The sequence below is a fragment of the Lactuca serriola genome, chromosome 2 (assembly GCF_051521515.1).
Source record: "Lactuca serriola cultivar US96UC23 chromosome 2, Lser_US96UC23_V15, whole genome shotgun sequence".
Classification (NCBI taxonomy): Eukaryota; Viridiplantae; Streptophyta; class Magnoliopsida; order Asterales; family Asteraceae; genus Lactuca; species Lactuca serriola.
In genome coordinates, this window is record NC_136409.1 from 74,680,650 (window position 1) to 74,694,009 (window position 13,360).

The following is a 13,360-nucleotide window of genomic DNA, read 5'->3' on the forward strand; positions in this document are numbered from 1 at the left end:
AAAAATATACAGTGAAAATAGGATGCTATAATAGGAAAATATACCTTCATTTAATTACTATAGCATCCTACTTTAGTGATTAGTCCCAGTTATCTACCTAATTCAGAAACAAGAAAACGAATTAATAAAGAAAGTCATGAGAATGAGGTTTTTCTCATTAAGTCTCTTTCTGCTTACATTTCACAATTTTTTTTAAAAGTAAATCTAGTTTACTCCTGAACTTCTCCTAATTCCACCTATGTCCAAGACAGGATTTGAACATTCGACCTCAAGGAGGGAGGACAACACCTGATGATAATGATATTGCTAGACAAGATGCCCTTTGATCTTCCATTTCAAAACTATACACGTTATTTTTGTAAAATAATTTTTAAACATCATTATCCAAAGAGTATATCATAATTGCATTAACTACATCATTTTGCAAAGTATGCTTGCAATATATGATGTGTTATCCAATAGACAATTTCTTTTTGGGAATCATGGTTTCACATAGTGGAGTCCATTCAGAAAACCAATTTTGCAACTCTCAAAACTTATATTGCATAATCGGTGGTCATTTTAGTTGACTACACCACCTCTGTAGTCAATCAAACTAATGTTTCAGTTCTTAAAGTTCTTTTCATGAGTTTATTCATCACTAAGAAGTGTTTAAGCCTTGATTTAACATCACTTAATGGAACATCTGGAGCCTTCTTTGAATTCACTAATCATTGGTGATCTGCAATTGAAAGACAAAAGTAAATTAGCGACCACTTAATAGATTTTCGTTTTTTAAATTAGCACCTCTTTTGATAATCTGCAGCCAAAAAGATTATGAAGCAGATATAAAGGAATTTTAAGGTAAGATTTATATCATCTTCCAAACTCAAAATCCAAATAAAGTTTGATTGATAGTTTAAGTGGATGCTGCTTTATCTTTTCTCAGTCGATCTAAAGGAAAAAAAATATGGTCATAATGAATTTTTGTAGCTTTTTGATGCAAGTAATATGTGCTTTTCAATGATAGAGATTTTGTAGACCCTGGAACCATGTAGACATTTCAACACCTCAGAATATTTCAACTAATATAATCACTAAAGTGTATTGGTCAAATAGGTGGAAAGCAAATCTATTTATCAACTCAAATACAAATTGTTTGTGAATACTATGTTTACCTCCTGTATAGACAACAATCTAAAGAGGATGATGTCCATTTGACGTATATACATCAGAAAAAGCATAGAGAGAAAAAGCGTTATAAAAGTAACGTTGTTCCTGCCCGGGATCGAACCGGAGACCTTTAGCGTGTAAAGCTAACGTGATAACCACTACACCACAAGAACATTTGTGTTTGTTTTGTAATCTTTGATTATATATTTTTTAACAAAAAGTCGAGGTTATTTGTCATTTTTTTTATCAACTTTAAACAATAATAGATTTAGAAAAGTATGCAACCTGATCGTATTAATATATTTGATAATAATAAAATAATATACAATGCTATTAAAATTGAGAAACAAATCACATTTGGGGTTGTATAAGGGATTTTTTTAGTAGTAAATTGAATATGGTAAATTCGTTTGTGTACAAGAATAGCCCATATACTATTGACAGTTACAAAATACACTAATAGTTATAAGCTTAGAGGATTTATTTTTATAGGATGGTTTGGTTTAATTACTAATAAGATATTGTTCTGCCCTTCTTCTTTGACCCAGAGAAATGGTCAATGGTTCGAATCATAGAAGTATATGACTTCTTATAGGCATTGTGGTCTTATGTGAGGCAACATGTACGTGATTTATATATCTCATGACAACACAACGTGGGTTAGCTAAAGGGTCGTGAAAGAATTACCATTTTGAAGAAAAAAAATGATCATTTCTTCCCCAACATGTGTAACACATGTATAAGTCTATAGGAGGAAGAAATTTGACTATAGAGAGAGAGAGAGAGAGAGAGAGAGAGAGAGAGAGAGAGAGAGAGAGAGAGAGAGAGAGAGAGAGAGAGAGAGAGAGAGAGAGAGAGAGAGAGAGAGAGAGATGGCTTGGGTTCGGGTAAGGAGATGGGATGGGGCCTTTTCAATTAATATTAATATAAAATATAGAATAAATAATAATAAAAAGTAAGAAACAAAATCATAAATGACAAAATAATCATTTTACATCGCCTAGGGGAAAATGTACAAATTTTTTTTTTACCAAAATATACAAAAAAATTTACCACATGGAAAATCCACTTAGAAAAAAAAAAAAAAAAAAAAAGATGATGACTGAGAATACGTAACTTTACCCAAAATTCACAAGGACCATTCGTGTATGTGCATAATCTTACGGAAGAGTCATTTCATTAAAGGTTACATGAACATCGTGTAAACATTTAAACCAAATCTATATATATTAAATACCTTGCAAACAATTTTTAAAATACATTCTTTTTGCAACTACAATATCATCAAACTCCCATTTTCAAAGCTTCCAATATATACGAAATTTATGTAGGATCCCCGAAAGCACTCCCCAAAACACAATCTCTGCAAATATAACATATAAAAGCATCCCAAATTTCTCCGAATTCCACACGTCAATGAAAACATGACTTTGTATCCAGTTTACAAGATTGTTATCAGGGTTCTTATACCACCATCCGTTTACAAATCCTGCTAAAATTCCTTGTGCTCCAAGCACAAAAACTAGCATAGCGTTCATACCAATCCATTCAAACAGCAAAAATGGAGTCCGTTTTCCCCACACATCGATCTGAAAATATATTAAACAAGATAATTTGTTACAAAAGTTTCTTTCTCTATTTTATAAAATTCATTAAAGGTTGAATGTGATGTTAAACAAATAGCTGATTCATGATTTACAAATGATAGAAAAATATGGTTACCAGGATGTAGAAGGCTGAAAATACTATTCCAGCAGCCCCAGCAGTGAAACAAACGTAGCTGATACTATAGAGTTGCTTGTTTATAGGAATGGCTACATAAAAATTGGACAACATTAGGATCAAAGCTAAAAAATGGATTGGTTAAATGTAAAGTAACAATGTACTTTTTTTTGTTCTCTTGTGTATTATAGGAACGCACTTCGATTTATTTTATTACAGTATCACACATTCATTTTCTTGGGGTACTTTCAAAGTTGTATCAAATTTGGCGTTAATGTACATTCAAGTTTTTTGTTCTTACTAAATTGACCAAAATGGGTAGCCCATTTAACAAATTGACAAATTTTATTATTAGCATTTTAACAAAATGACCACCTATCTTGGAAAAACTCAATTGCGAAATCCAAATAACTTTTTACTTTTAACGACAAAAGGATGCAATTTTTTTTTGTCGCTAAATGACATCATCATTTTGCAATATATTATGTATTTTGCGAAATATGATTTTCTTTTTGAAATTCTTTAAGTATTTTTGTGCATGGGACCATTTAAAAAGCAATATTGTGAAATTGGTGACATTGTTAAATGAACCATACCCTTTTGGTCATTATTGTGATTATCCCAAAAATAACACTAAGATGCTATAATAAGCATTTTTAATGAAAGGATGTTGTTATCTGTTGCATTCGACTCGGAATGGATTGGTTAGTTAGGGGTTATAAAAACTTGTGGATATACCATCAGTGAAATGAAGAAGAAGGGCTATGATGATCAAGCCAAACCCCATTGAAACCCATTGCTTGAGCCTCTCTGCATGTCCCTTGAAGTGAATCAAGACGTGTCCATAGTGAATGCCAATAACACCAGATAAAATTGATGAGATTGAACTGCAATATTAAATCATGATATGATTAGATTCTCAAAGTTTTTAAAAATGGGTGAAAGAAAGTTTTTAAGTGTACCTTAATAGGCCTTCTGGTTCAAAGGGAGCACGACACCAATTTGGGGCATCTGGACGAAGGTCGCCTGCTTCTGGAGAGCTAAGAGTGCAAGCCTGTAGTTTCAAGAATCAAGAACCTTGAAAATTTGGTAAATGTCCATGGAATACAAAATTTTAAGAATGTGTTTGTTACGCGGGACATTATTGGACTATACAAAATTTAAGGTTGTGATTAGACAAGCTTTTTAGGGTTATTTTTCATGATGAGGGCATTTCATGTCTTTTTCGCATATACGTAAGATCGATAGAAATGTTTTGGACAAAAAATGCAACTTTTGTACCATTGACAAGATTTCTAGAGTTATTATGGACGATGAAGATGGGGAAGCTATTCACGTCTTTTGCATAGACGTGAGATTGAGAGAGTGTCCACGTTCCTCCTTTTTGGATAAGATAAGAAAATTGAAAATTGTCCCATTGACTTCAAGTCCTTAACATAAGCTTTCTAAATCTATTTTGATGACGAGGATAAAAAGGAATTAAAGCCTTTTGCACAATCAAAAGATCTAGAAGAAGTCTTGTTCCACCTTTTTGGGTGTGAAAGAAACGACATTTTTTTTTATCTCATTTATGGTACATGACTATGTGGTGGGACGATACAAACTTTCTAGGGTAATTTGGATGATGAAGATGAGTGGATGAGAAAAGGACATTCTTGTCTTTTACATATGAATGACAATACCCGAACTTGTTTTCTATGCCACTAACATCCGTCTTAGTCTTAATCCAATCAAGTGCACTCATAATAAAACTAAAACTGGATAAGTACTTTGTTATGTCATGTCATGTCTAGCTTAGCAAATTCTGTTTAACTAAAAAACGACAAACAAACCTTCAATCGAATCCATACGGGTTGTGTGTAAATATGATTTATACCCCATACTTCTCTATCGACATAACCAACCGCATTACAAGCAGGCCCAAGATGTCCTCTCATACCACATTTAACCTGAAAATCGACACGTTCTTTTAAACATGAACTTCTTTTTCGATTTTATGTATTCTTTACCTAAACATAAAGTTAAACCATTCAAACTTACAGTAAAAGTATGTGATTTATGATCATCATGAACAGTGAAACTCCAATCGGGAACATATAGAGCATATGTCGTGATCACATATATAAGGAACGCAATGAACCCTCCAAGCCTAATTCAAAGAAAGAGTAAAATGACAAAAATACCCTTTAGAAATCAATTAAATTGAGTTAAAGTAGGAAATGTATTAAGACTTACCATTGCCATCTATAGGCCGAGAAAATGGAGAAATGGCCAGGATCTATAGTCGTTGGTCTGAGCTTTATGGTTAAAGCTTCTATTAAAGCTACGACTAGGTACACCAGTGCTATTCTCTGTGAAAAATACAATATTGTATTATTCTTTACGGATATGATGATACAAAACTTCACGGAGACTAAAAAGCTTGACTAAATGTTGTTTTAGGTATAGAAAAGATGAGAAATGAAACTTTTATGTCATATTCATAAAAATCAATATAACATAGAAAGGGAAATTGTAATTTACTCTGAATTATATATACCTGAAGTATGCCACACCATCTAATTTGCTTCATGTCAACTCCATAGACTAATTCATCTGGTGCATGTGAGTACCCGCCTGCACAAACAATTAAAAAAATATTTAATATGTGAAATGACCAAAACACCCTTTCGGATCAAGATTAGTAGATTACCTTGCAAGAGAATTCCCCAAAACAACATCTTCAATGTTCTTATGATTATCTTTCTCACTGCGTACCTCCTACTTGGAACCCTCTGCAAAGCCGAGAATTGGTTAGGGTAACAATAATCACATTATTATTATTATTATTATTATTATTATTATTATTATTATTATTATTATTATTGAACCTTGAGTGCAAGGGCAATTGCGACCCCGACAATGAAGAGAAAAAATGGCATCACGAAATCAGCCAGCGTGCATCCGTTCCATGGAGAATGATCTATACGTTCATATACACCTCCAGCATCATCTACTAATATCATAAGCTGAAAATTAAAGATAAATAATAAGTGTTGCTTCTATGATATTTGCTAAACTATGCCAAAGCATTAGTATACTACGATAAATGCTAGAAATAACAAAGAACTTGTATATATGTCTATTATATATAGAATCATACTTTCTTTTCTTTGTACTAGAACAATGTCATTTCATTTTATTTTCCTTGCTAAGTCATTGTAGTTACTCATTTAACACATTGTAGTGTCATTGTTATATGGTTAGTATATTAGGACATCTACAATGTAATAGAACTCTTTACAGTTTAATGACCGACCACATCATTTGTCTACTGTACATACAACTGATCAAAATTTTCTGAAATTGCTTTGAACTCCACAAACTTTATATATATATATATATATATATATATATATATATATATATATATATATATATATATATATATATATAAAATGTATTGAATTCTATAAAGTTCAATGAGATGTATTTAAAAAAATTTATTTCTAAAAAAACTTTCTTATTTCATTTGAAGTGTTCATTAATTATTAAACTCTATATCCGCAAATATGACATTTATGATGATAAAGTTTAATTCATTGAATGAATGTTATGTCATCTTATTCAACTCACCGTTAAGTGTATACACCGTGAATGCTTTTACATTTAAACATGATATTCCGCATTAATTTCAATTTCATATGCCATGCACCTTATTCATCTCACCCATTAAACTATGCACTATGATTGCTTTTACATTTTAAAAAATTTACTCATTCATAGCAATTATTTGGATGATACTGAACTGAGTACATATTTTCAAATTATAATGTTGTAGTAAGAAGATTTGAAAGGATGGTGTTATAACAATCGTATAATTAAAGATACGATGCTTATTTATTTACTTTTTCCTTTTTTCATTTAGCAATATACCCGTAACCTACACAAAACATGTTTAAACTTACTACAATCGTAAGTCCTCGGAATGCATCCAAAGTCGCGATCCTCTTGCTCTTTTCCTTGACCAATATCGGCTTTTCAACACCTTTGGTTTCATCATGTTGTTCTGCTGCCATTTCACTCCTCTCTCTCACGTCTTCTCTTTCGACTTTTTCTTCTGCAGAGATCTGACCATGACCGAACCCTTCTTCCACCCTCTTAGGATCCTCCATGATCATCAAACTCCTCTTCTTTTCTCTTACAAATAAACACTTTTTACCTTAATTAGCAAGTGTAGGATATCTAAGATTCATATGTATATATATTTGCTAACAACAATGAATCTTTTTAAATTAAGGTAAGAGAAAGAGACGAATGTACAGCCGGCCGTTTTAATGGTCTATGAGTTTTGACCAGTTGGTTCAAAAACAAAGAAGAGATCCAAGATGTGATTCGATGGTTAACCAGTAATGGACAACTATACAGACAATTAATTAGTAATCATTGATTTAACCATTAATTTGACACTTGTTCTGGATTCGTGTTGGTGATAGTTGGACGTCTTACGAAGTTAATTATATATGAACACATACGGCTTTGTCAAACCGTTGAGATTCGTTTGAAATATATAATTTAAAAGGTTCTTAATTTGACTCTAATGTTTGTTGGCATCTAGTATAGTAACAAATGATCGGCTTTTTGAGTATGACTTAAGAAATAGTGTTCGAATTAGCTATATTAATATTAAATTTACAGGATGTACATTAAGCTACTTTATATAAATAATGCTTTTCGTTGGTTGTAGCATTGATTACTAGTTTGAACTAATAAATTCGTGACACATCAAGAGCCAACTTTTAGTTCCTTATGACTATGCCCATTAACATGAAACCCATGTATTATGGCGACCGCTAAAAGGTCGCTTGTTGCTTCGTCGCTAATGCTCCAAAGATCACCGCTAATACTCAGAGTTGCCGCTAAAGGGTTATCACCGCTAATACACGTCACCACTAATTGTATTTTCGTTTCTCTTAGTATTTAACAATAAAATTAGAAAAAACACTATAAAAACCGACACAAAACATTATTTGAAGAAAAATCGTTCGAAACATTAACCAATTAATGCTATATACAACAACCGATCCAAAATATTCATCCAAACATAGTGCAATATATACGAAACACTAGTCTAAAATACTAACCCAAACAAAACATTACATAATCCTAAAAGTAGCTACTCGTCCTTATCACTCCCCTCATTTCCTTTGGTTTCGTTTCGTGGTGGCAACAATCGAAACCATTCTCCAAGTGCCACATTATATGTCATGTCTTTTAGTATTGTTTGCTGCATACCCAACTACAAAGAAAAAATATATATTACAAACATATCATAATAGCATTTTATTTTACAAATTAAGGTCATGATTATTGTAGCATCCTACTTTTTATTTTATTTGATTTTATTTTATTTAAAATTTTCCATTATAGCATTGTATTTTTCAATACACTTATACATACATCCTATATATATATATATTGAATATATATATTTTAGCATTGTACTTTTTTTTTTTTCGTTTTTCCATTATAGCGTTGTACTATACTAAACTAATAATCACCAAAATACAAAATACCAACATATCAAACTATAATCAAACTACAAAATACCAAAATATCAAACTATAACCAAACTACACCCTACACATATTGTATATACATTATAGTTTTGTACTTTTTTCAAATTTCCATTATAGCATTATACTATAACTAAACTTACGAAAATATAAGTTAAGTACAAATTATATTACCAACATATCATTATAACATTCTACTTTACAAATTAAGGTCACGATGATTATAGCATCCTACACATATTAAATATACAATATAGCATTGTACTTTTTTTTTCATTTTCCATTATAACATTGTACTATACTAAACTAACAATTACATGTGATTGTGGCGGTGGCTGTGTCAATGGTTGTTCCTGATCGTACAAGGACACAATCGTAGAAGGTTTACACCCGATGCCTCTGATATGGATGCATTGAGCACTCAAAAAATTCTTTCAAAACAATTTTATGTCCTCTGCTATTAGACCGCTTGCTTTAGAAGAAGTTTGAGTTTGTTGATTAATCTTTTCGAATAAAGCATTTTGTATTTTAAAAAATGATTAACATCATAATGTATATATATATATATATATATATATGTGTGTGTGTGTGTGTGTGTGTATATATATATATATATATAAACACTTATATGAAAAATACAAATTAATCACTTAGATATTGTTGCTCGACTCTAGGACTACAAAATACCCCTTGTTGATCCGTATTAGCTTTACGAAATGTTTCGAGTCTAGTGATGTCCTATTTAGCATTAAAAAACAGATTAACATTTTCTTATTGTGCACGAACTCCTTTGTTTGCCACTAAATACTTTATAAATTCGGCCATTTGAAATGTTCAACGGCTTGAGCCTAATTTTCACATGACATACCCTCGAGGGGGGGGGGGGGACTAATGCCCAAGGGATATCTATAAGCTCTCCAACACTTTGAAAATAACTGTGCATTTTACTTTTTCGGCCTCGATAAAGTTTTTGTAGAGACGCATCAATGCTCCATAACAACCGAGTACGTTGGGGATCCAAGCTGACCTTATCCAAATCAATCTTTCTATACAGATACAAAAAATTTAGTTAATTAAATACCAATCACAAATAAACTTAAAATACTATCATATAAATAATTTACCTTAAGATGCACGACTATCACATTCCTTAAAGCGGGTGAAACAGTATCCCAACCAGATACGCTAAATGGGATGTTTTGCCACATATATTACCCAATCTCATGGGTAAACATAATACCACATTTCTGGACAGGGAACATATGAGTTCTCTGTCGAAATCAAAATCTACAAGCTTTCCCTTGTTTGCTCGTATCATCTTTAAGTGTTGGATGTTTTAGATAATCCTCTTGTTTTTTGGTAGCTCAAGTGAAAATATAATTAAAAGTATTAGTCACAATAGTTTATAATAAATAAATAATAGCTAATATATATATATATATATATATATATATATATATATCATAAGAAGACTTACAATCCTCTTTGTGTTGTTTGCGACCGAAGCCTACTAGAGGTGGTGGATCCCGCCTCCATCACCACCATGTCCTTAGCCCATCACAATAGCCATCATGTAGAAGAGTAGCACCCAACTAAACCCCATATACAATCTACAAAAATATAAGATGTATAATATAGAAACAAAATATGAATAAAAGTTAGCATTATATATTCCATTATAGCATTGTACTTTCGAAATTGCATATACAGACAAATACACTTTCCATTATAGCATTGTTCTTTCGAAATTGCATACAAACACACAAAATCCTTTTTTAATTATTTCCATTATAGCATTTTACTTTCCAATTTTCATACAAATACACACATATTAAGACCTTGTACTTTAGAAATTAAGGTCATGATCATTATTGCATTATACTTTACAAAGTAAGGGCATGATCATTTTTTGCATTATGGTATTGTACTTTACAAATCAAGGGCATGCTTGTTTTTTTTCCATTATAGCATCCTAGTTTTTTCATACTTTCCATTATAGTATTTGACTCTACAAATTAATGTCACGGTGATTATAGCATCCAACTTTTTTCATCTTTTCCGTTATACCATTGTACTTTTCAAATTGCATACAAATACTCAAACAACATACATAATTTTCTATATATGAAAATACACATATACATACTTACTATACATACAAAAACACATATACAAACATGATACACATAAAAACACACATATACACATATAATACATATACAAATACAAATATACATACAGAATACACATACAAATACACACCTACATACACAAAATAAACATACAAATACACATCTACATATACAAAATCAACTTTATATATAAAACAAACACAATAAATAGAACATATGGTGGCTAATTCAGTGATTACGGTAACGGTGGTGGTATCCTCCGACAACACCAAGGATTCTGGTGAGGGAATCAAAATTCCAACAACCTGTTGGATTAGATGTCTAAGCCCACAACTATAATTGGTATGTACTTGACCCGAGAGTAGCATGGTCCATTTGGGTTGCATTCATCAAAGCAATTTGATAGGATGAATATTTGAGAAAGACCTTATTTGTGATTTATTAATATATTATAAAGTATAATATATTAATTATGAAATCGTATTTTTTTAATTAGTATTGATCAAGAATTAATTTAGTCATCAAAAGAGACTAATTAAATTAACAGGGATTGATTAAGTAAATCAGAGATACATATAATTTAGGCTAATGATCCATGGTGATTATGGTGGACTAAATCTTTGTGGAGTCCATGAAGATTTAGTCCAAAGGGCTTATCATATGGATTATTGGATTAAAGGCCCAAAGAAGTGGATTAGGGTTTACAAGTTGAAATTCTAGGAATTCCACACTATATATGTAAACCCTTAGCTAAAAAATTGGCACCCCAAGAGTTCTAAGAGAACCCAAGATGATTTTGTATACTTCTAGACTCTCTCTCAAAGTCCTCCATTTGATTATGGTGTTTTGTGAACCATTTGAGGCATCACACTTGAGGTGCTAAGCTCTTGAAAGGCCAAATTCTACATGCTACAACTAAGAGGTATTTTTCTAACTAGTTTTTATGTTCAAGTATCAAAGTTGTATGATAGTTATAGGTTTCATGCTTTGGATAATTTTTGTTGCATGTATAACCAGAGAAAACTTATATCCAAAGCATTAGGGTTATATGTGCACCATAGGAATTTTATAATACATAAAACCCAACAGTGGTATCAGAGCCGTGGGTTGTTTTCTATTATATTGATGCATGGATAATTGTTCAAAGTTGAAGCAAACTAAAAAATGCTCTCTGCATGATGAACTCGACTAGTCCATAATGAGACTTGACGAGTTGGGCCAACTCGATGGTCCATTGCTTGACTCGACGATTTGGACCATCAGATTGCAGATTTTCATATTTTTTTGGTCTGAATTGGATTAGGATCATTACCACAAACTGTTTTATATGATTAAATTTGTTTTTTCTAATATGGTAATGATTGTCTCCATTCAATTTAAAAGATAATTGTCAAAATTTTAAGTTGATTATTAGTTTATATGATAAAGCTAATTATTAGTAATTTTTTTATTTGAAATTATCTTGCTACAAAAGTTGCATTAGATCAAATTGGTAAAAGATAAATAATATTATTATTTTATTGGTTTAAATTTGATCTAAATGTTTTTGTGAGGTTACAAAACCTGTCATCAAGTTTTGGAACTCAAAAGTTTTTTTTTAAGGAGTTACAAAACTTGTCATCAAGTTTGGAATCCAAAAGTTTTCAAGAGTTACCAAAACCTTGCCCTAAAGTTTTGGAACTTTAAATGTCTTTTATGAAACATTAACTCTAGTAATTAAAAGGTTTCAAAAGGTTGAACTCTTGGGTTCATAACTTAAAATTAATTAAATAGTTTTTAATTTTGAACTTTTATATTTAGACCTTTGATGTTTTTGAAAAGTTCATTTACACTCTTATGGATTTTATTAAGTTAATTAAATGTTTAATTAAGAGAGTGTTATTAAATCCATACTCACATGGTTTAAGAATAATTAAATTAAGAGTATAATTTATTAATAGATTAAAGCATCTAGTATTTTAAAAGTATAAAATACACTCTTATACTACGTACAATTAAAAAATTTAATATATTATGTATGTTTAAGTAAATGGCCAGTCTTACCGTTGGTAAGCCTCACTCACGAAGCTGGTCTATAAGGGGTGTTTAAGGAAATTGCCTATAAATGGTGATTGAATGGGTATCCACTCTTACCCACCATACTCTTGACTAGTGGAGGGTCGTTAGCCGAACGGGTAGGATAAGACACTAAACCCTCATTAGAAGTATAATGACTTATAAAGTAACTAAACCCTTATAAATTCCCAATCTTAGTTACTTAGGAAAAATGTGAATTTGATGCTAATCCATGAAATTGTACTTTGCACTTTGCCAAGTCGTTAGTGCAGCGTGTGTGGTTAGCCGACACACTAACTTGGGCTAGTAAGGGTGGAAAAGGGTAGCTCAATGTTATCATAGATCAATGGAGCGTGTGTGGTTAACTGTCATGTTGATTTTGTGATAAATGACTTCGAGAGTACCAAGCTAATTTGCATGGTTATTCACACCTTGTTTGTGATCCTCGGTATCCCAGTCACAAAATTGAAGGACATAATCAAGATTAAACATGCCATTAAAAAGTTCAATGAATCTTAAAAGATCTACGAGTTTCACTTAAAACTTAATTCGTTTAAACTTTCGTTTTCGTGGAGGAATTGGTAAATTGTCATTTACCTACCGACAAATAGTTTGCAATTGGATTACATCACCCCTCTTCCGAATTGTAAATTATTGTTTCGGGTCCTAACCTTAATATTTCATTTGGGTGTTATTGTAACGACCCGAATTTCAAGGCCAAAAATTTCATTTTTGAATTAATGT

The 13,360-nt window shown here is 31.4% G+C and overlaps 1 protein-coding gene and 1 non-coding gene across 2 annotated transcripts; both read right to left on the reverse strand.

The window, feature by feature from the left end:
• Positions 1–1,252: 1,252 nt before the first annotated feature.
• On the reverse strand, positions 1,253–1,325 carry TRNAV-UAC (transfer RNA valine (anticodon UAC)). Its single transcript has one exon. It is a non-coding gene; the product is annotated as a tRNA-Val (tRNA).
• A 996-nt stretch (positions 1,326–2,321) lies between these two features.
• Positions 2,322–5,901, reverse strand: LOC145089340 (uncharacterized). The gene is made up of 10 exons (XM_079027788.1): positions 5,745–5,901; positions 5,567–5,648; positions 5,414–5,490; positions 5,110–5,225; positions 4,915–5,023; positions 4,707–4,823; positions 3,837–3,928; positions 3,613–3,761; positions 2,875–2,966; positions 2,322–2,741 (listed from the first exon to the last, which is right to left on the reverse strand). The coding sequence occupies exons 1-10, from the start codon at positions 5,877–5,879 to the stop codon at positions 2,451–2,453; spliced, it is 1,260 nt and encodes a 419-aa protein (XP_078883914.1). The 5' UTR covers positions 5,880–5,901; the 3' UTR covers positions 2,322–2,450.
• Between the last annotated feature and the right edge of the window lie 7,459 nt (positions 5,902–13,360).

What these genes read in the sequence shown, in the direction of transcription:
- LOC145089340 (XM_079027788.1), bottom strand. Translation starts at nt 5,879, where the DNA reads ATGATATTAGTAGATGATGCTGGAGGTGTATATGAACGTATAGATCAT. An exon ending in GATGGTGTGGCATACTTCAG is followed by an intron (nt 5,226 to 5,413) that starts GTATATATAATT and finishes TATTTTTCACAG; the next exon opens with AGAATAGCACTGGTGTACCT. An exon ending in GAACCAGAAGGCCTATTAAG is followed by an intron (nt 3,762 to 3,836) that starts GTACACTTAAAA and finishes TTAATATTGCAG; the next exon opens with TTCAATCTCATCAATTTTAT.